General features: G+C 30.4%; 1 protein-coding gene across 5 annotated transcripts in view; it reads right to left on the bottom strand.

Annotated features, from left to right (window-relative positions):
* The window catches only part of LOC129916747 (filamin-B), a 59,133-nt gene that overhangs the window by 15,288 nt on the left and 21,222 nt on the right, over positions 1-22,623 (bottom strand). For 4 of the 5 annotated variants that reach the window (XM_055996881.1, XM_055996877.1, XM_055996906.1 and 1 more), the window contains 7 exons: positions 16,676-17,326; positions 16,307-16,612; positions 15,270-16,247; positions 14,837-15,139; positions 14,543-14,743; positions 14,061-14,482; positions 13,587-13,999 (listed from right to left, as the gene is read on the bottom strand). In XM_055996881.1, coding sequence (XP_055852856.1) covers positions 13,587-13,999; positions 14,061-14,482; positions 14,543-14,743; positions 14,837-15,139; positions 15,270-16,247; positions 16,307-16,612; positions 16,676-17,326 — 3,274 coding nt within the window. The remainder of the gene's footprint in view (positions 1-13,586; positions 14,000-14,060; positions 14,483-14,542; positions 14,744-14,836; positions 15,140-15,269; positions 16,248-16,306; positions 16,613-16,675; positions 17,327-22,623) is intronic. The other variant, XM_055996899.1, reaches the window with a different exon arrangement.

Here is a 22,623-nt window from a genome sequence, read left to right as displayed (position 1 = left end):
ATACACAATCATTAAGCTTCCAATTTTTCCTATAGAAAAAACCCATACTTAAATTTTTACAATGCGCAAAAACTATAAAAATAATTTATTCAAAACAATCATTTTTCATGAAAAAAAAACAAAAAAAAAATCTTTTCTTCTTGTACACCATTATATCGATTTTTTTTATGACAACTTATAATAAATTTTATATCATTTGAAAGCTTATTATTTCACCTTTAATATGACGCTTTAATCATGTCTCTACAATGCTTACAAAAAAAGTAAGAATTTCTTAAGGCCAACCATGTCGAAATTTCAAACTTGGAATTCGAAAGCATAAGAAACTTGATGGTTTGTGAGGTTTTTTTTCCTGCCTGTTAAACTTTTTGTCAACTTTGCAGTGAAAGCTTAATTGTGTTTTGGTTTTTCCATAAAAATGCAATTTCTACTTTCTAGCCTAACGCGTCATTAGTCTTTGACAACTAATCAAAATTCTCAATTTATTTGCCAAGACATAGCAATACAAAGTTGAGGAAATCTTCAACCCAATCAGTACGCTGTATCCACTTGTCATCGATCAATAAATCACGTTTTTTTTTTTTTTCCTATCAAACCGCACTCCAATCAACCGTGCAAGTTTTTTATCAACATTGTTTGTCGATTGTTATAAATTTCTCACGACAGTGATGATTGTTGGAACTACAAAAAAACAACACACAAAGTGAAATTTCCTTTCAACTATAGCAAAAGTCAGTGATCATCAGTGGAAGCATCTAGCAGCTCATCTGTAAGTCAATTATACGGAATACCATTCCGAGTGGAGTCGACTATGTTAATTGATTCATCAAATACAAAAATTATTACTATTCGCAGGTTTGCGCACTGTGAACGGTATGTCGCTTGGAGTTTTCTCTTCGCTATTTCTGGTTCATTGTTTTCAGAGTTTCTTCTTCCATTTTTTTTGTTTTTTTTTTGTTAAAAAATTGTCAATTGTCGTTATTGCCAAGTAGAGTGCAGATAGTTAACCATTTCCTGCTCACGTTTTTTTTTCTGGTTTGTATTTTTTTATATCCAGTAAACTTGCGTTTACACCATAAACTTACACGAGATGCTTTTTCATCACGAAAAAAACACCTTGACTTTGACTTTCACATTGGGATGATCGTGAACGATGGAGCATAAGTAACGATTAGTATCATCCTCCACTACCGCTGCTCTGTCGTCATTAAAGATCGGACACAGCCACTATTGATGGTGTGGCCATTTAGGGAGTAAAAATTATTATCAGTGAATAGCCATTCACTTTATGTCTATGGCGAGTAGACAGACTGTCATTATTTTTACATTTAGTTGAAGTTTACACTATTCGTGCGCATCTGCCATCAATTATTTTTAAATGTGATGAGCGAAATTTATTACTAGCGAAAGGATACCAAAACAGGGAGTTTAACTTGAACGGGTTTGCAGACAGTATATATACCTACCAAATAAGCATGTAATTGATTAAAAAAGAGAGTGAACAATAGCACATTGATGTTACTGGAAGAAATCAAGTTCTAACATTATAGTTTATTGAAATTAATAGACCCTTTTGAATGAAACAAACTCGTTTAAAAGTTTTTATTGCTCAATTTGATTCTTTGGCAAAGTATTTTCCAGCCAAAACTGCTATACTAAAGCCATTGATGCATTTTTGAGAAAACGGCAACACTGGTCTGTTTTAAGTTTTTTTTTTATTTAACTCGAAAACCAAACCTAACTTTGAAATGGTTCAAATTTTCTATCAAGTTAAGATGCTAAAAAAATTTAAAAAATTATTTTTTTAAAAGTAAACAGACATCGAGGGATTGATTAAATATAAACTAAGTTACTGCATGCAACTCTACAAAATAGTATTAATCAAAGATAGTCCAGCAGTTTTTATAAGGAACATGTCATAATATTACGTTTCTAACCAAAATTTAATCTTAATTTTTTGAGAGAAAAATTTAAAAGGTGCATGGAACTAAGTCCACGGAAACGAAGTCCATTGAGGAAGTTAGTTCCCACTTAGTGGGAAGTGAAGTTAGCTCCTTTTCAGACTCCTCCATTTTTCATTTTTAATTGAAAGAAAGAAAATTCTTATTAAAATGAAATTAAAATACATTCCCTTTATTTATGTAATACAAGAAATCTTATTGATTTAAGTAGATGGGATTTGAAGTGTTCAATTTTCCTCCCTGCAGAATCTCAAAAACCAAAGATCTTGAAAATATAAATTTACTAGCTGACCCGGCGGACTTCGTTCCGCCATTTTTTGTATTTATTTTTAATTTTCGACTCTGTAATTAGTTAACATTTTAAATGAAAAAGGGAATTAAAACTTGAAAAGCTCGTAAAATGAGTTTAAAAATATTCACTTTTAAACTTTTAGCAAGTAAAATATGGTCTATGTTAAAAACGGCCAAAAAACTTGGGACAAAAAAACTTGTTTTTCCCGTTATTCGGTCAAAAATCATTTTAAAAGTTCAAAAGTTTGTACATGCATGCGCATGAATAAAACCTATATTTCCTATAATTTTGAGATTTTTTGCAGACTTTTAAAAATTCCAAAAAAAATAAAAGACTACTGAAAAATGTCCCTAAAAATTAGGTTGTTTTTCAAAAAAATTTATTTCAAAATACAGGGCCTATGAAAAAAATCCGTTTTAAACCCCTAAATTTTTTTTTTTAATATCTTTCTTATGGTGCAACTCAAATTTCTGTAAAAAATTTTGCGCACCTCTAATTAGTCTTTTGTCGAAGGTCTATGACTGCAAAAAAACCTTCACAACTTTGTTTTGAAATTTTTTAGAATTTTTTCAATACCTTTTTTAACTATTGAATACATTTTTCTACCATTTAAAAAAAAGTCAACTCTTTACGACTTACCGTTTAGAAAATAGGCTCTTTTTTCAATGTCGTGTTACCCCTATTTACCCTATGAAATCTTAAATTTTGTTTTGCCTTAAACCTTCTCCTCGTATGCCTCTTTGATTAAAAAAAAATTAAGAAAATAAGTCAGCCGGTGTGGCCGGTTAGCGAACGTACACAAAACCAAACTTAAATATATATAATAGATTTAATATTTATAATAATTAGAATAATATCACTGTGCTAGTTTTTTGAAAAAAAATTTTTGAGACATTAATTTGCGCGATTGGCTGTTTCGCCCTATTTCGGACCCGAGAAATCGATTGGCATCATTAGTTTTTCGATTTATCGGTCAAAATTTTTTTTGAAAGTTTTTTTTCAATTATTTTGAGAATTTTCCACTGTTTTTAGTCATTTTTCAATCAAAAACAATGTTTATATTGCTAATTATTCTGCTCAAACGTTATTTGATACCAGTAGAAAGACATTATAAACAATTTTGAACAATTTATTTAAAAATTTAGTGATTTTTTTTTTTTAATTAAAAAATTCGAAATTTTTTACATTGTTTATCGTTTTTTCGCTGTTTTTGTTCTCTTTTGCACAAATACATTGCATGTTTTCCATTAAAAATTAATTTAAGTGTTAATATAGTGTTGGTTAAACTTCGACAGTCTATCGATAGCATCGATAACAAACAAATATCGAGTATATCGATACTTCACAAAACTATCGATAAAAACTAATGATGCCAATGGATTTCTCGGGTCCGAAATAGGGCGAAAAAGTTATTCGCACGCCTGTCAAGAATTTCGACTTGCACAGTGTATTTATTAAAAAAAAACTAAATTTTTCGGGTTTTGAAAAATCAATTTTTTTAAAACGGGTCGATGTGTTTTTTTGCCCATTTTATTTTTATGTGTCGGATTTTACAAGAAACTGTTTTAAAATTAAAAAAAAAAATATTCGATAGCCGTAGCGTCATTTGCAATATTTGAAGGCTTATTACTTTTTATTAAGAAAAAGTTTAAACTTTTAAAAGTATGTAGGTACTTACCTACAAAAATTAAATTTTAAGTTGAAGACGAGGTGGAATGCCTAACCGAGAGCTTTTTTCGGTGGTTTAATAAATTTTTTTTTTTAAATAACGTAGTTTTGGTTAAAAACTAGTAACTTACGCATTTCTTGTTGCTAAAATTAACGTTTAAAATTACCGTTTTAGAAGGTTATATTAAAAGATCAACTTGTTTATATTGATCGAGAAACTCGGTTAAAATTTTAAATTTTGTACAATTTGAACGAGAATGTTAGTAATTTGTAATTTTAACCGGGTATAGTTTGCATAGGCTATATTAGCAAACTCACTCAGTTAATTTTACACAAGTTTAATGTTATTTTTAACCGAATATTCTGCGTGTAATAATCCTGTATCCTGTTTAAGATCTTAAAAAAAATCTAAATCAGTTAAGGATTATAATTTCGGGTGAAATAAAATGAGGTCTTTTGGAACATTTTACTCGTATTTCAATGTTTTAACAAAATATTTTTTTTTAATTTTAATGGATGTTCGCCCTGTAAATTTTGAAACACTTGGATAGTCCCTAATTTTCAATTTAATATCATACTGTAGATATTAAATTCTACCATAGGTAGACACTGCACTGAAAAAAAAAAAATGAAAATATGAATGCGATTTCTGTTCTTTAAAACCTTATTTCGTGTTAGCCTAAATTTCTATCCTGAATCAGATTTTTTAAAGATCTGATTCACTTGAAACTTTGTTTGTTCAGATCGATTGGAGTTCTAATTAATGGAAAAATCATACACGAATCTACGTCGTCAGCAGGTGTTTTACATTTGTCAGAATTGAGATAGTTGAAATTATAATGCCAATAACTTAGAATAAGCTCAAATTTTAGCTGTTTAATAAATTTATCTGTACCGTACATATTTCTAAGTATAAGTTAGTCTCATTCAAAATTGACTTCTCGGTACGTTGGTAACTCAAATTTTATTATTTTACTGGTCAATTTATGCAATGAAGAGTCAACCTTTACATCAAAAACTTGAAATAAAGGTGAATGTAAAATTTTCGAATTGCCAAGTTTATTCTTTTAATCTCAAAATGATATTTTTATTTGAAATTGAAAGTATGAATAAAATGCTCATTGCATTAAATTATTAGATATTGTTCAGATATTGTAGGCGTTTGAGGTTATGCATTTTTTATGCATTATGTTATTAATGCTTTAGACCATCCCTACCATATTCCAAAGAGACAATTTTAAAAATTGCTAAAATGGATTTAATTTATTTAAACGCAAATTTTAATCGGAATTTCAAATTCTGTTACTCATTAGCATCATTTTGATATTTATCAATTACTATCAATTATTTATCAAAATTATTCAACGAATTGCATCAATAAACAAGTCGTAGATATTGAACCCTTAAATACTTTTTGTATGCCCATGGTAAGTAGTAATTTTTTAAACGTTAAATGGCGCCCAATCGAATTCAATTTAATGTATTCAATTGCTTCACATTAAAAATCAATACCTAGCTATTACACATAAAGTAAACCAGCGTTTAATAACTATAATTCAATCTAGCCTTTCTCATTGCAAATATGAAATAAATGTTTCACACCTTAATAATAAATAAATAATTCACCTTGGCACGCCAACATATGTTATTAAAAACATACCAACCAACTATTCATGCCAAAAATAAAACAAGTCTAAATAAAATAATAAAAAAAGCCCATTATCTAATAACCCCGGTCATCGATCTAACCAAGTCACGAACTCCAATCACTTATAACAACAACAAAAAATTAAAAAAAAAAACAACTATCTATCAATATTCATGAACAATAAACATAATACCTATCTTGAAATTGATTTAAATAAAATTTGTATTCATATAAAATTCTTCACGTATCACAGAGCGACTTGGCTGCTATAGACCCGTTATACAAGCAATCCAACAAAAAAAAAACGGTCTCAGTATAATCATAAAAATAAATTAAAAGATACAAAAATATTTCAAAAAGCCAGAAATTATATAATAAAGTGCACTGCCAAGTCAAACAGGTAAGGTAATCAAAAAGAGTAATCATTTCTCTTAGATTCTCTTTCTAAAAAGCAATTTAAAATCTATCTTTTTACCTGTTTTTATTCTAAGATCAAAAAGGCAAACTCCGTGGTTCTTGTATCTACAGTTCTTTTATGCGTGTTTGAAGAAGGATACAAGAAACTTCCGGATTGGCAGGTTATTCCAAAATGCACGCAGGTGGCTGATAACGGGTTATGGTTATTTATAAATTTTATAAAAGGTGACGGTGAATTTTTTCGTTGGTATTGGTATTTAAAGATGACGAAGAAAATGATGATCGAAGAACTTTTTTGAAATCAATCACACTCTAGCGGTAAACAGGTAGAAGATACTCATAAACAAAACAACAAAAAAAAAATAACTAAAAAAAAAGAAAAAACAAAATTAAATCTCCGGAAATAAATTGAGCACTTTTCACTTTTATTTCTTAATGATTTTTGTTTCTGAGTAATTTTAGTTCATTATTTGAACAAAAAAAACCACTTTTATCAGAAAAAAACAACAAAAAAACCGAACCGAACAGACAAAAAAAAACTTGTTTTGAAATTTATTCCTCCGATGCCACTCCCCGCAGAAGCACTTTAAAAGAAGGTAGGTGTGTATCTCAATTTCACTGATCACAAAAAAACGATCTATAGAAATCCAAGAAATTGTATTCTAGCTCAAAGGCATATGGAATTAGCGACACGTAAAAATAAAGAAATTTTTTTTGTTAGCACAGGTAAGGTAATTTGACGACAAACATCGAAGAAACGAAAAAAAAAAAAACAAAAAACCGTCACGTCATCTGGCAAAAATGTATCGGAATGTGGAATTTAAATCTATGTTCGATTTTTGCACGACGAGAATTTGATAGATACTTTGCTTTAAGATAGATACTTTTTTCAATTCGATAGAGTTTGTTTTTGCAAACAAAACCGTAAATGGATTGAAAGATTCTCAAGTATTTAATTGAAAATGGAAATGCAAGTTTTCATCGAATTCAATTAAAATTAATAAAAAAAACAAAATAACAATCCGACACATACAAAATGGCGACGACGTTGCAGCCTGAATATAATTTTCAATCGAACTTTGCGAAGAAAACTTTTACTTTAGACCCTTTTTTTTTCATACAAAAGATCAACACAAACGTTTTGTTAAATTGTTGTTGTTTTGTTAGCTGCCTTTGTAATATTGTACTCGTTTTTATGAATATCAGTCTTTTTTTTTATAATGACCAAAGCAGTTTTTAGAAATATTTTTTTTTTCTTTTTCTTATTTTTTTTTTTTTATAAATTTTATTTCCCGTTTGTTGGCTTTAATGCGTATGCCAGACTTAAACGAAGCGAGAGTAAAGTAGAGACTGTTGAAATGTTACTTGCAGATATTCCAATGAACCATTTGATGATCATTTTGTATTTGTTTGTATCTATGAGATATTTTTACCTATAAAATGTACCTGTTGTTCACTCAGGTAAGAGGTAGTCCAACATACGTACTCTCTTAGTGGATTTCCTTTAAACTCAAAAGATACTCAAATTCATTTATCTAGGTATCTGCTGAAGCCGGTTGGTAGTGTAGGTATTAAAAACAAAAAATAAAAACACAACTTTAACTAAACTGATCTCAGAGCTTGAACAAAATGAACTGCGCTCTGAAGTATCTTGCTTTTGAGTCAAAAGTAAAGATTCATTTCTCAGAGAACCTGTTGTCTTTACCACTGACTTAACACCTACACAAGTAAATAGTTTTAAAGGTGTGTTACTGGCTCTGACTACAAGATGTGAGCAATCATCGCATTCATGAATAGAGTAGTCTGTTAATTTACATTGTACAGTGTGTTAAAGACATAATTTTGGAGAAAATATATTGCATCTTTAAGAAAAATTACTGTTTTTCTGCTAGCAAAATCTTTAATCTGTTTACTTACACTGGTCGGCTAAAAACTAAAAAAAAGTCGGGAGCAAGAACTTTATAAGATGATTTTGATTGACTTTAGTGTGCTGAAATCAAAACTGTTTACAGATTTTTTCTATCACGTCTAGTTTTTTGAGCTATACTCATCACTATTTTCGCTATAAAGCTTCAAAAACTAATTTTTAATTGAGTTTTTTTTTTATGTTTAGTCAAAAATATATATTTTCCGTAATATGTTGCTCTTTATAAGTCCAAATCAGAAGACGCAGGATGGAATTTGATTAAAAAAAAACCATTCATTACTTTGAAAAAAAATAATCAAGATTTTGAGATATCTATCATAAATTTGTTTTTTTTTCAATATCTTTGAGAAAAAAAATAATTTTAAAAAATATAAATACCTTTAGGACGTGTTGATATGGCGTTTTGAGATTGCATAAGTAGTTTTACAAAAAAAAAAAAATTAACGGTGATGTAATACGTTGTCAAATGTACCCAAAAACACGTGTTTTTGACCTATTAATATTCAATTATTTCAAAAACGTGACGTGCCAGTGAAATTTTGACTTCAGATTCGGACTCAGCACACAAAATTCCTCTCGAAAAGTAGGGTTTGGTTCTTGCTCTATATCCGTTGCCGACCAGTGTTATTACCAATTTAGGAGACGAGAAATTAGTCTCCAAAGTGACCAAAACGAGGAGATATCATTTATGCAAAGGTTTTTTTTTTTTTTTTTGAATGAATTCACTGGCAATATGTAAATTTAACTTATAGACCAGTTGCGAAACAGTTTTCAGAGGCCAAAAGTTGGAAAAAGTATTAGCGGAATAGAAAATTGAAGATTTAAGAAAAATAGATTGGTTTGCAAATGCATTCCCCGAATTTTTGAAAACACAAAACCGGGTTGTTAATTATTTTTACCAAAAGAAGACCTTATACATAGATATTGAAAAAAATAGGGTTACTTGTAAATAAATAGAAATTGTACAACTTTTGAATTAATTTTTTTTTATTTTCTACAAAAAAATATTTTTCTTATTTTGGTTAAAATCCTTACCATTAAAACAATTTTTTTATTCAAGAATTTAAAATCTTTAAGTACTTAAAAAAAAAAAACTTTGCTGTATCGAAAAAATACTATCAAAAACGGAATCAACCGAGGAAAAAAAATTTGGTAACGATTTATCAGGAAATACCAAAATTGAGGAGTTTATAATTATCAGAAAGTTATAAATACTATAGTAAAATATTTTGAAAAAAAAAAAATGAAGCATACCTATTAACTTTTGCTTGACAAAATCAATGAAATGTTTTTCATGATCAATTAGTTTTTTTTATGAATTTAGCAAAAAAAAAATATTTTCGTTCAGTATTTATATATTTTATATATATTTTATATATATTTTTCATTATAAGATATTTCCAATTCCTTCAACATAGGTAAAATTTATAATTCTTAGGAATTTATATGATCGAAAGCACCTTATCGAAATTATTCAAGCAAAGCTTTCCGCACCATCCTGAATTACAAAATTTTTCACTATTTTTACTGGCGATATAGGTACTATATATCAAGTTATGCATTCGTAAAAAAAATAAAAACTTGAGATGACATTTTTCCATGACATTACGGTGGTAGACAATGCCAAAAAAGTGGGTCCCGGAAGTCCGTCTGTCTGTCTGTCTGTCAGTCTGTCTGTATAAGGACCTACAGCCTAAACGGATGAACCGATAAATGTCAAACTTGTTATGCAGCGTTATTTGGCGACTCTCCAGAGGGGTTTTTGGAATTAATTTTTTTGGACCAAAAATAACGGTACTTGTCATATACCGATTTAAGTAAAATTGAAATATCTCGAAAACGGCTCTAACGATTTTGTTTAAAAAATTCAGATGCTAGTTTTGAGCTAAGGTGTATCTTCTAATGAAAAAATAATTTTTGAAAATCATTATTAACGGTACCTGCCATAGAACCGTTTTTTTTTTTCAAATCTGATTATCTCCGAAACTGCTTATTCGATTTCAACGAAACTTTTTATGAAGAAGCATTTAAAATTTGAAAATTTTTTTTTGAAAAATCAAATTTTCAAAAATGGGGCATTGAATTTTTTTGAAATTTTGTTTTTGGATGTTGATTAGTGATTTTTACAAAATGGCATACCAATTTTATTTTAAAACTTTTTTTCCAAAAAATTATTTATAAAAAATTAGTTTTTTTTTTTTTAAAACGGCTCTAACGATTTTGAAATTTTTTTTTCTAAAAATGCATCTTAATATAGCAATCAAAACTGCATACTTGTTTTGGAGGGAAATTTGATTTCAGATTTTATTTTATTTTTTAAACGAATTTTATTTATTTTTTCCAAATTTCTATATAAAAAGTTTTAAAAATTTAAGCAACTTTAACTCTAAGAGCAAGTTCGTGCGACCCAGTCGTGCATTTTATTTCATCGCAAATTAGGGCATTTTCTTCAAAAAAAAAAATCAAAATAATCGAAAAATTTAATCTTTGCTGAAAAGAAAATTAGGGCATAACATAAAAATATACATTTTAATAGTCGAACTATTTTTGTTACAAATAAAAATATGTTGGAATTTTTCTCAATAGTTATTTTTGAGGTTGTTGATAAAAAAATATTAAAATAAAAATATCAACAAAAAAAAATTATTAATAGTAGTAAATTAATATGCAGTTTGAAATAACAAAAATATATATTTTTGCAAATAGTTTGGTTTTGGAATCAAATTTTTTCTGTGTGTTTTCTGTCCGAATCTTGTATTGAAATTTTTGTCATACTTTAGTTTCACATATCGTCGGTCTCATAAGAAAACCTCGTAACTTCAAAAATGACTTTTGAATGCCATTCTTTAGAAAATATGTCAGCGGAGCAACCCAGAAAATTTGGGGTCATTCCGAAAACTCTAAATAGACTTAAATTCAAATTTTGCTAAAAACGTTTCTTCCCAACTACTCTGTTGTTTGTTTACTCTTTCGTCTCTCCTGTAAAATTTTGATTTTGGGAGTTACGAGGTTTTTTATGAGACCGACGATATTGTGTTTAAAAATAAATATGCATATCAAACAATTGAACTCTAAGAAAAAGTTTGATCCCAGTTTTGAAGGAATTAAATAAACTCTTAAAAGAAAATGTTACAACTTAAATATTATTAAGGTAAAAATTTGCAACAATGTTTTATAACTTTTATTTTGTAAGACAAAAATATGTTTTTGAATATTTATGCATTGTAAATTATTTAATTCGGTTTAATAAAACAACCAAGATATTGACAAAGCTTGAATTTTTGTATTCGGTGAAGGTCCAAAAACCGTTTTCGCCCGTAAATCCGGATTTTGGGAGAAGGTACTTATGTACATATATTAAATTAAAAAAAAAAAACGAAATACATGGGTACACTATTTTTCAAAATAAAATTCCCTGACAACTTCCTTGGCAGTTTTATTTATATAATTAAATAAAGTGGTAGAAAATGTACATATTTATAAGGAGTTCATTAAATTATAAGTAAAAAGAACAAGTCTCGTATTTTTCAAAGATTTTTAACCGATTGCATTGGTTTGTTTCGTGCAAGGTGCAATCGTTTACATTGTTAAAAAGAGGTTTAAATTCCGAAGTAGAGGATTACAAAATTAAATTTTCGACTAGAAGAGCTTGCCTTTAAAACATTTTTTGAGGTTTTCAACAGTCTGTGTTTTTGGAAAATCATTTTGCAAAGTGTAAAAATGTTTCAGTACATTTATTATGCGTTAAAACATCTCTCCAAAAACTTTTCGTTCGACAACCATTGAACCCCGCAATATATTAAAAGGAATTTACTCTAGTATTCCCTTTGAAAACATAATGAACATGTCTTAAGAAAGTATGAAGAAACTCTCACGAGTCCAGTGTTCATGGCTCCATGAAAAATATGAAAACAGCTCTTGCTTGAGTTTTTTTTTTTTTTTTTTGAAAATAACAAATCAACATTTGGCCCGTACCTAGACATTTAAAGAAGTTTAATGTTTGTATATAAAACCGATTCTATTCGAAAAGTGTTTTAAAATATCTTCGGATTTCATAAAACCTATATAATGGTGGGCTCTCTAAATATCCACTACAACCATATTTCCTTTCAATGGCATATTCTTTTTTTCAAAAAATGTTTGAAATTTTTAAAACAGTAATTAAAAAAAAACGGCTCCAACAATTTAAAAATTCTTTTTAAATCATTTTTTACATGAAAAACATTAGCATTCTAAACAACTTTTATCATAAAAGTAAGAACGTGCTACCCAGTCGTGCATTTTATAAAATGCATATGTATAACAAGTTTTGCAAGTAAAAAAAAAAATCGACATTGAAACACGCAAAAGTGTATACATCTTAAAACAATTATCGATAGCACATTGCAGGACCTTCAGGACAACAAAGGAAATCTGGGGTCGAATTACGGCATACGTTCGTTAATTAATGGTTGCTATGTGTCCCTATCTATTTTCTAATAACACTGGCAGGCAACGGATATAGAGTAAGAACCAAACCCTACTTTTCGAGAGGAATTTTGTGTGCTGAGTCCGAATCTGAAGTCAAAATTTCACTGGCACGTCACGTTTTTGAAATAATTGAATATTAATAGGTCAAAAACGCGTGTTTTTGGGTACATTTGACATCGAATTACATCACCGTTAATTTTTTTTTTTGTAAAACTACTTATGCAATCTCAAAACGCCATATCAACACGTCCTAAATGTATTTATATTTTTTCAAAATTATTTTTTTTCTCAAAGATATTGAAAAAAACAAATTTATGATAGATATCTCAAAATCTTGATTATTTTTTTCAAAGTAATGAATGGTTTTTTGAATCAAATTCCATCTTGCGTCTTCTGATTTGGACTTATAAAGAGCAACATATTACGGAAAATATATATTTTTGACTAAACATAAAAAAAAACTCAATTAAAATTAGTTTTTGAAGCTTTATAGCGAAAATAGTGATGAGTATAGCTCAAAAAACTAGACGTGATAGAAAAAATCTGTAAACAGTTTTGAATTCAGCACACTAAAGTCATTCAAAATCATCTTATAAAGTTCTTGCTCCCGACTTTTTTTTAGTTTTTTGCCGACCAGTGTAATTAAATAGAGACAGAGATAGTCAAAACGTTAACGTATGATCGTAATCGTGTGCCGTAATTCGACCCCTGTATTAAAAATAAATAAATATTAGTTTCTGCTGGTTGCACGAATAAATATTAGTAAAATTAATGAAAAAAAAAAAAAAATGCATCTATGCAAAGCCATTTCTTGTTTTCATTGAACAAAAAATAAGTTTCAGCGGTTTTTTAAATTCCCAATTATTACCTATACAAATAAGGAATATTATTTTTTTTATGTTCCTCATTGAACTCATTCTAAGCCTGTTTAGTTTCTTCCTAAAATATATTGAAATCCCCACGTTGGGCGCCATTTAATCAAAAAAGATTTCTACGAAATCCTGTTTTGAGTTTAAAGATCATTTTTTGTATACTTTAGTAAGAAATCTATTTAATTTTCTCAAAACATGTTAAACTGTTATTCGTGAACTTTTTCTTAGCTTTTAACATTAAAATATACGTTTTATTTTAAATTTTAAAAGAACATAGTTTCAAAGCTTTTCACGTTTATTAATTTCGACTTAAATTGATCTTTGAACATACCTGGTACTGTTTCTCCATTAAATGTTATCTGAACAGTATGTGTCCCAGGTTCATGTGGTGTAAACGAAGCAATAAATCTCTGTCCTCCCAACGATCTTACCGATGAAGTAACTCTCCCTCCATTAACCAATATCTCCAAATTCCCCGATCCCGCTTTGGATCCATCAATTTCAAATTCAACTGGTCTTCCAATCGCTCCATTCGGAATATCTTGAACTCTTATAGCTTGTGATCCGGTAGCATTGCTATCGATTGGTCGAAATCTCGACAATGAAGAATAACCATAATTTCCAGAATCACTAGATCTTTCTGTAACATGACGTTCAGATGTTTCTTTAATTGTAGTCGTATAACCAGATGATGACTTGGTATTGTAAGAACTGTCATTTTGTTTGACAGTTATTGAACTTGGTCTGTCAAAAAAAGGGATATATTGAATAGAAGGAAAATATATAAAAGAGTTTATGGAAAAACCTGTAAAGATCAGATTCATCAGATCCATGACGATCTGAGTGAAGCTTTTGTTCGGTTAGAGCGAATTTATTATACTGCGTATTTCGATGGGTCTCATGGTCAATATCCGGTCGATGATAAGACAAATCCGTATTTAATTGCTTTTCCGTCATATTTGCCAATGATTCCAAGGAATTATGCGAAAGCATGTGTTTCGTCTTGTTGATCACATCCCAGCTATCTCGACGGGCTGCAGCTGGCTTGATCGATGATACTCGAACATTTGATGAGTGATCAATCGCTGGTTCAGGAGTTACAGTTCGACGGGTAAGACCGGCGGTAAACAGTGGACTCGCTCGAACATTCGAATCTGTGACGTAATTTGAACTTGACTTGTATGTTGATGACTTTTCAACATGGCGGACACTCTCATAACCAGGACCCTAAGAAAAATCAAAAATTTGTTAAAAAGGTACAATTTCGAGACTCGATCGATTTCTTACCTTACTAACGGTAACTGGGCTACCAATTCTATGCGAAGCAGTGGTAACATAATGACTTGGCGAATTACTATACTGCCTTGGGGGTATTGGCGAAGCTGACAAAGTCCTTGGACTTGATGTCGAATTCCTTGTAGTTTGCTCGAAATGGTTAGAAGTTTTGATCGTCAGAGGACTGTTTCTGGTAACTTCACTCGATCGAATCTAAATTAGTACAAAAATTGGTCTTACAAACTTGTTCACTTCAAGGATAACACAAACAAGGTTTTAGGAAAGTGTATAAAAAGTGTGATTTACGTGTGAGGGACTCGCGATGGGGCTGTCGGAAATTTTCGATCTCGACACATAACGATCTTCTCGAGGTGGACTCAAAGTATGAGCATGATCTCGCTCCCTCTTTCGCGCATATAATTCATTCTCCTTGTCATAGTAATAATCGGTCTTCGTTGTGGAGGATGAATTTACATATTTCGAGTCCTTGCGACTTGCCAAATATGCAGAATGATCGTCATTTGTTGTGCTAACATTGTATTTGCTATGGACTAGGGATGCATCGACTGTGTCACGAGATGGTGAAGCCAATAATTGTGGTGAGGAACCCTGTGTGTTAGTTAAATTTTTTTGTTTTTGTTGTTTTTTTGGTTTGTGTTTTTTAAGGATTTTTTTTGGTTTGCAAGGATTTTTTTTAGTTACAAATAATAGATTTTTTCCATTTGAATGGGATACTTACCTCACTTTCACGTTTGTAATAGCTGCTTGATCGATAATCAGGTTCGTTCTTTGGTGAGTATTGCGGTGAATAAGATCGCTGACGTTCCTGATTCAATAGTTCATTCTTAGCACTTCGGTAGTCCTTATGTCTGGTTGCCGTTGAAGTTGTATAATGTAATGAAGGACTCTCCGAACGATGTTTGCTTTCATGTTGAGGGCTATTACGGGTCTTTCCCGATCGACCTTTAGTTCCAACTCTCATAATAAATGGCGATCCTTTGACATCATAGCCATTAAAATACACATACACCCTGTATTTGCCATTTTGTCTTGGCATAAAGGTCACCCTGTATTTATTGTCAACAATTTTTTCTACCGAACAAACCAACGATCGTTTATCATGGACAATATCAACATGGAGTTCACCCGAGACACCAACCCCACGAGCATCAACTTCGAAAGAGTGAGCTCGCAGTGGCATGGCACCATCTAATCCATGGACAGACACTCCAGTAGGATCAAAAACTGCACATGTAAACGGTCCACCTTGGATGTGTCGTCCCTGATAGGTGATGGCAATTTCCCAGATACCAGCTTCATCGGGCTTAAATATGGCACTGTGTCCTTCTTCGACCTTTTTAAGTGGACACTTGTGGGAAATACCCGATGGACTGACAGCTGTCACTAGAATATCTTCGGTCTTTGGGGCTCCAGTAGCATTAACGAGGACCTCAACGAGACTTCCCAGAGCGCAAGGTGCCATTCCTGGAGGAGCTACTTGAATAAATCGGGGAAGAACTCGGAAGAAATGACCTCCAATACTATCGTCACCGACTTCAACAACGATTTCATGCATTCCGTACTTTTCAGGGATGAAAACTCCCTCTCCGTGGTTATTAAGACGGACGACATAAGCGCTGCCTGTTGGCGGAACGATGACAGCTCGAACAGAACTGATATCGATTTCCCGGGACATAACATCCACTCGGAAATGGGTCTAAAAAGATCAGAAATTTGTTAAAAAAGGTTTTATGAACCCTTTGAAGTCGTAAATACCTGTTCTCCAACCCTGCCAGAAGTACTTTCCAAATAGACATTGATCATATCGGAAAGAGGGGCTCTTGGAGTAACCCATTGCAAGTTTGCAGCATAGGCCATAATACCCAAATGCTCAACATCGGGGCTTGACATGTCTTTCGGTGACAGAAAAGGTTTGACACCCAACTTGCTACCAGCTTCGACGGCCTTACGGATGTTGTTCTCATAGTGAAACGGATCAGTACTCAGTTTCTCAGGAGCTGGAGCTGGTCCGCCAAGATTCTTGATAATTTGACAGAAGACTCGGCCATCATTCCAATCGGTCTGTTGAAAAACAAAAATTCCATTATAAACGGTCAGTTTTGAAAGAGTTCCGAAAAAACGTACCGTAAAATTATTGACTTTCTCCTTAGTTTGAGTGTTCACCCATCTCAAAGTTGCATTATAACCTGGTGCTCCAGGTTTCATAAAGTACGACAGATACGTCATTCCCGACAACTCATCTAACCACGGTGAAGCCAAATATTCCGGCTCCAAAACCTTTGGAATACCAAATTCTCGCTGGGCAATATTCATGGCGGTCGTACAATTACGAACACTCTGACTAGCATCAATACCACGCCAATGTGGAAATAGCCCAGGTTCACAATAATCCAGCAAAGCTGACAAATTCACCCCACTATTCCAATCTGTGGTAAGATTTGAAATCTTACATTCTGGCAAAGCGGCTTGCAACCAAGCCAACATAAGCTTTCTTGGTGGAAATTTACTGCGACCAATTTGATACCTCACAATCAAAGACCATATCAAACCCAAAATAAGTTTGACATTTCCATTGACAATATCAACATTTCCAATATTCACCAACTTGATGTGATCAGCTTCGACAGCATTCAAGGCGGTCGAAGCATTTTCGAGGTAATGATGCTGATTAGCTGGTCGGCGATTCCATGAAGGCTTCAAAGGTCGCGTTTGTAGATTTTCAATTAGAGCACATAAATGAGTGCCATCGCAGAAATCAGTCGCCCAGTCGTGTACCTGGAAAAGTAAAAAGAGAAAAAGTCTTATTATGGGAATTCCAACTATACAACAAAAATGCGTCTCAAAAACTGATTCTCATGGACGCGTGTGGAGTAAAAATTCAATTGTTTAAAAAATTTGTATCCGCCTTTTGTGTAAATTAACACAAAGTGTGAACAGTAAAAAAAATATAAAAAAAAAATATGAATACATTTTGAAGGCGTGCAAATGTCTTTGGGTACCAAAGCTATACCGCCATGGGAGTTGTAATGGTTTTTTTTTTTCTTCTTGAAGTTTAATTGAAATGTATCTGTGGGAAGAAGGTTCAATATGCTTCCTTAGAAATGTTTTGATGTTTTATTCAATGGAATATGTAATTTGTTTTGGTGGAAAATTTGCACTACGCCAACCCAACAGCGGAACCGGAACTGAATGTTGGGAAGTGTTAAATATATTCAAATCGATTGAACAGACGTATTGTGTGGGTTATGCAGGTATGGAAGTGATTTATGGTTTCACTTTTTGTCAAATTGAAATTTGAATTTGCTGAATAATGTCATTAAAAATTCAAAATTTAATTGGAACGAAAAATTTTGGACTGAATTTCTTGCATTTTCTTTTAAAATTGAAAACATTCAGGAGAAAACTTACTAACCTGTTTCCTTTGTACGCTCAATTATGTTTATAGAAACACTTAAGTTAAAGATACAAAAACGCAGCTAATACGAAAAGTTTTTTTGTCCATGCATTTCCCCATTACCCCAAACCTTTTAACTCTGCTCTCATGACTATGATGATTAATTTGCAAAAGCAATTTGTCAATTGTGGTAGGTTACATTATCCACCATCCAACATGCAAATATACCAAAAATACATTTTAGATTTAAAAAATGCAGTATTACACATAAGGGCCAACTTTTGAAATAAACAAAATAGTTTTTGTACCGTTTTTAACGGTATCTGTCATAGAACGTTTTTTTTTTATTTATGAATATCTTGTACAAAACTAATCTGGTTTCAACGAAAAATTTCATACAAAAGCGTTTAAGTAAAGGTAATATTAAAATTTTAGAAAATTTTCAAAAAACACATTTTTGGATTTTAAAAAATATTTCAAATTTTTTTTTTTTTTGAAAAAGCAATTTTTTTAAAACGGGTTTGTGAAAAATTTTGAAATTTCGTTTTTATGTGCAAATTAATTATTTCTTCAAAACTACATACCAACTTTTTTTTTTTGAAAAATACAAGAAAAACGATTTTCGAAAACTTTTTTATAAAAACTTTTTTTTATACAAGAAATAAAATGGCATTCTTGATTTTTTGTAAAAGATCATTTAAAACGGGATTTAATTGATTGTAAAAACAGATTTTATTTTTTATTGTTATTAAATTTCTTGAAAATATCAAATTTCCCATAATTTTCTTGAATAAAAAGCTTTAACATTAGAGTTAAAGCAAAAGAGCAAGTACGTGCGACTCCAGTCGTGCATTTTATTTTTTTTTTGTATTAACATGTTTTTTTAAACGATACTAACGTTTTTGGAAGTTTTTTTTTTGTTCTTAACTTGCATCTTATTGAAATAAATGCACGACTGGGTCGCAAGTACTTGCTCTTATGGTAAAAATTGCTTAGAATGTAAAGGGTTTTTATAGCATTAATAGAATAAAAAAAATTAAATTAATTTTATTATTAGAAATAAAAAAAAAGTATTAAAAATTGTTTTTAAATAACAAAAGCAATGTTTTGAATCCTTTTTATCTTCAAACCGTAAATGGAATTTAAATTCTTGTATATAGAAAAAATGTTTAGAATTTTTTTTTAATCAAAAATTTTTTTTAAAGATAAGTTTAAATCTTAAAGTATGCTATTAAATTTTCAAAAAAATTTTGTTTTCAAAAAATTGATTTTTCAAAAAAACATCTGAAACTTTTTTGGAAAACCAAAAACAGTTTTTTTAAATTTTTCTAAATTTTGCCATTGAGGCTATAAAGAGCTTTTTTACAAAGTTTTTCGATTAAATCAGTTAAGTCGCTTATGAGAAAGTCATAAATTAAGAAAACGGTTCTAGGACATGCCATGTATCATTAATAACGTTAATCGTAAAGCCATGTTTGATCGTTATCTCGAGTTCTATTTATTTTACGAATCTTTAACTTGGCATATTTATATCACAAGTAAAAATGAGTTGACAAACTAAAACCAGGACTTCTCTAAAATCTGGCTCTTAAAAGTTGCAATTACTTTGGGACTACATCCTATAACCAGCGCACAAGTAAGACGCCTCGGACGATACCTTATTTGTCAAATTACAATAAATAGTTTAAGAGCTATGATGGAACATATTCATAAAAACATACATTATATAGTACTTATTAGTCAAAAACATAACCCTCTTTTATAAAATAAGGCCTTGCAATACTACCGTTATCAGGTAAACAGAATTTTTTTTCAGTGTTGAATGAACGAAAGGAAGTGACGAAAGTGTGAACCGAAATATCTACTTAGTATCGTCATCGCCCACACAAAAAGTCAATATACAACTCCAACGCTGTTGTTATTGTAGCTTCATTTTAAGGATACAAAATACCTGATATTTGTTTTCAATAAATATGAAACAAAAATAAAAAAATTCACAGTCTCACAATGATTGACAAGTTCATTTGTTTTAACGGCGGAGGGTTCACCTTCATTGGTCTGGCAAGTAAGCCTTATATGGAATCTTGTTTCAATGTAATTGAATGACAATGAACGTTTAATTACAAAATCAAAGTTGGCAGTAGCACATTGGTTAAAATAAAAAAATAAAAACTCAAACTAGCACTTAAATTGTGATGGAAGTTTATAAGATGACACATTACATTGCAGTTTTAGTTTAGAAAAAACTAAGGTTACAACAATTTACACGTGCCTTAGTACATTGTAAACAAAAATTTGTAATTCAATTACATTTACATGAAAATCTGATTCAACTCGAAAAAATTCTAGATTCTATTTTGTGATCATAAACGGATTGGTGCACTTTAAATAAGCAAAAAAAAATAAATATCTTAACGTAATTAGCTTTATAAGATAAAAATTGCGTAGGAGTTTGCAAATCAACAAGTATAAACGTTCATTGCATCTGGCGTCAGATGACGTAATTTCTGTGAATAATATTAAAATCATAGTTAAAAGCGAATGTGGGTTGAATTAAATGTTGTACATAGTCAGGGAGACCAAGACAACGACTTACAACGAACAACGGTGGCGTCATTGATGGTATTATAGGCGGTTGATTGACCTTGAAAATGAGTTGAGGAAGCTTATTCCTTTTTTGGCTAGCCAATATAATTTTGAAAAGGGAAAGTGACAGAGCAAACAGAGGGGTTTTCCATTTAAAGGTCTATCGTTCCTTCTGACATGTTCTACTAGTTAAAATGCTTGGTAACAGCTAAAAATAATTTAAAAAAAGATATTTCAAATTTAAATGATAAGTTTACTTTTTTTCTACGCATGAATCCATAGTCATTTTAATGGTCATAATTTTCAAGAAAATCACCACGACTGAAGAAAGTCTGCTGCAGAACCTTTTACTTAAGGGATTTATAAAAACTTGTGATGATTTATGATTTTTAAACTTCATCAAATAAAAAAAAAATTTGTTGCGATTATCAAGGTCAAACCGCACGATGAAAATTTGCAAAATTAACAAAAGTAAACTATGGTATCATGTAGGTATCATTTGTGTATATTAACAAATAGTTTATATAGCCAAACGACGAAATTGAAATGGGACCACCAGCTTTCCAATACAAAAAGAATTATCAAAATTGGTTCACTCAGTCCAAAGTTATGAGGTAACAAACATAAAAAAAAAAAAAAATACAGACGAATTGAATACCTCCTAATTTTTGGAAGTCGGTAATAAAAAAAATAGTAGCATTTGATTTTTTTAAAGAATTTTACCAAGTATGTACAAGATATTTACCTTGTTGCAAGGCGAGTAAGGGGTTTAGATAAAAATCTGAAAAATTAGAGGATTTTTTTGTATATTTATTTGGAGATGATTGAGAGGATGTCTTCATTAACTAATATACATATACCTTACATAATTTGTCCTATAAACAATTTTTATTTTTCAAATTTGGAAGTAAATTCATTGACCCGTTTTCAAATAATTGATTTTTTCAAAAGAATTATTCTTTAAAAACCATAAATTTTTATTTTGGAAAATTTTGTAAAAATTTTCCGGTTACTTTGTCGCTTTAAATTAGTTGAACTCGGCTAAGTCATTAACGAGAAATTCGGAAGTAAAAAAAATGTTCTGTAGCAGCATTTCTGATTGTTATTTCACGTTCGATTTTTTTTAAGAATCCTAAAGCTCTATATTAACTATATCTCAAATAAAAATTGGTATGCAAATACTATATTTTTTATAAATACATTAAAGAAAAATGTTAGAACAAATTAGCGACAAATTTTCAAAATACTGATTTGTCAAAAAAAAAAAACAACTCAATTCAATTTCCTAGAAAACCAAAAATACGTTTTCTGGAACAAAATCGCTTGTCTATTTGTTGAGATTTATTGGATCGTTAAAGAGAAAGAATGTAAGAAAGAGAGAGAGTGAAAGCGAATTAAATAAAATGCACGACTGAGACGTACGTACTTGTTCTTGCAGTTCAAAACACTTTTAAGTTAGTTTACTTGTTGATTTTAAGAGCGACAAATTAGCGACAAATTTTCAAAATACTGATTTGTCAAAAAAAAAATGTCTATTAAATCTTTAAAATTTTTTTTTGGTGTTGGGGAAGAGGCGACATTTAGGGCAACATTTATTTAAATGAAATTTTTTTTTTGTTATATGACTTTTTTGATAAAAACTTAAAATGCAGTTTTATTGCAATTGCTTTGAATACACTAGCCCAAAAACTTAAGGGAACAAACAAAAATTGTGATTTGTTTTTAGTGATTTTCGATAGGCTGTATCTCAGTAAAAATGATCGTATCATGATAAAACAAAAAGCATGTGATAGCTACATTCCACTAGTTTTAGGATTTTAAAACTAAAAATTTTAATTTCTAATGATAAAATACCTAAATTGTTGGAATTGTTCAAAAATCAAGATTTTCCAATTTTTGTTTTGTTTTTACTTTTCTCTCAAAAAAGTGGAATAATTTTTTCTGATGATATGATTATTTTTTTTTAGAAAGGCTATTTATTTGGCTTCAATATTTTTTTTTTTTTTTTTGTTTTTCAAACTTCTACTTTTTTTTAGACTGCAGTCAGTCAGTCATCAAACCAAAGACAATACTTTTGATTTTGACTATATCA

Source organism: Episyrphus balteatus, chromosome 1 (assembly GCF_945859705.1).
Source record: "Episyrphus balteatus chromosome 1, idEpiBalt1.1, whole genome shotgun sequence".
Taxonomy (NCBI): Eukaryota; Metazoa; Arthropoda; class Insecta; order Diptera; family Syrphidae; genus Episyrphus; species Episyrphus balteatus.
The sequence above is the reverse complement of the archived record's forward strand: the minus strand, read 5'-3'. Positions and strand labels throughout refer to the sequence as shown.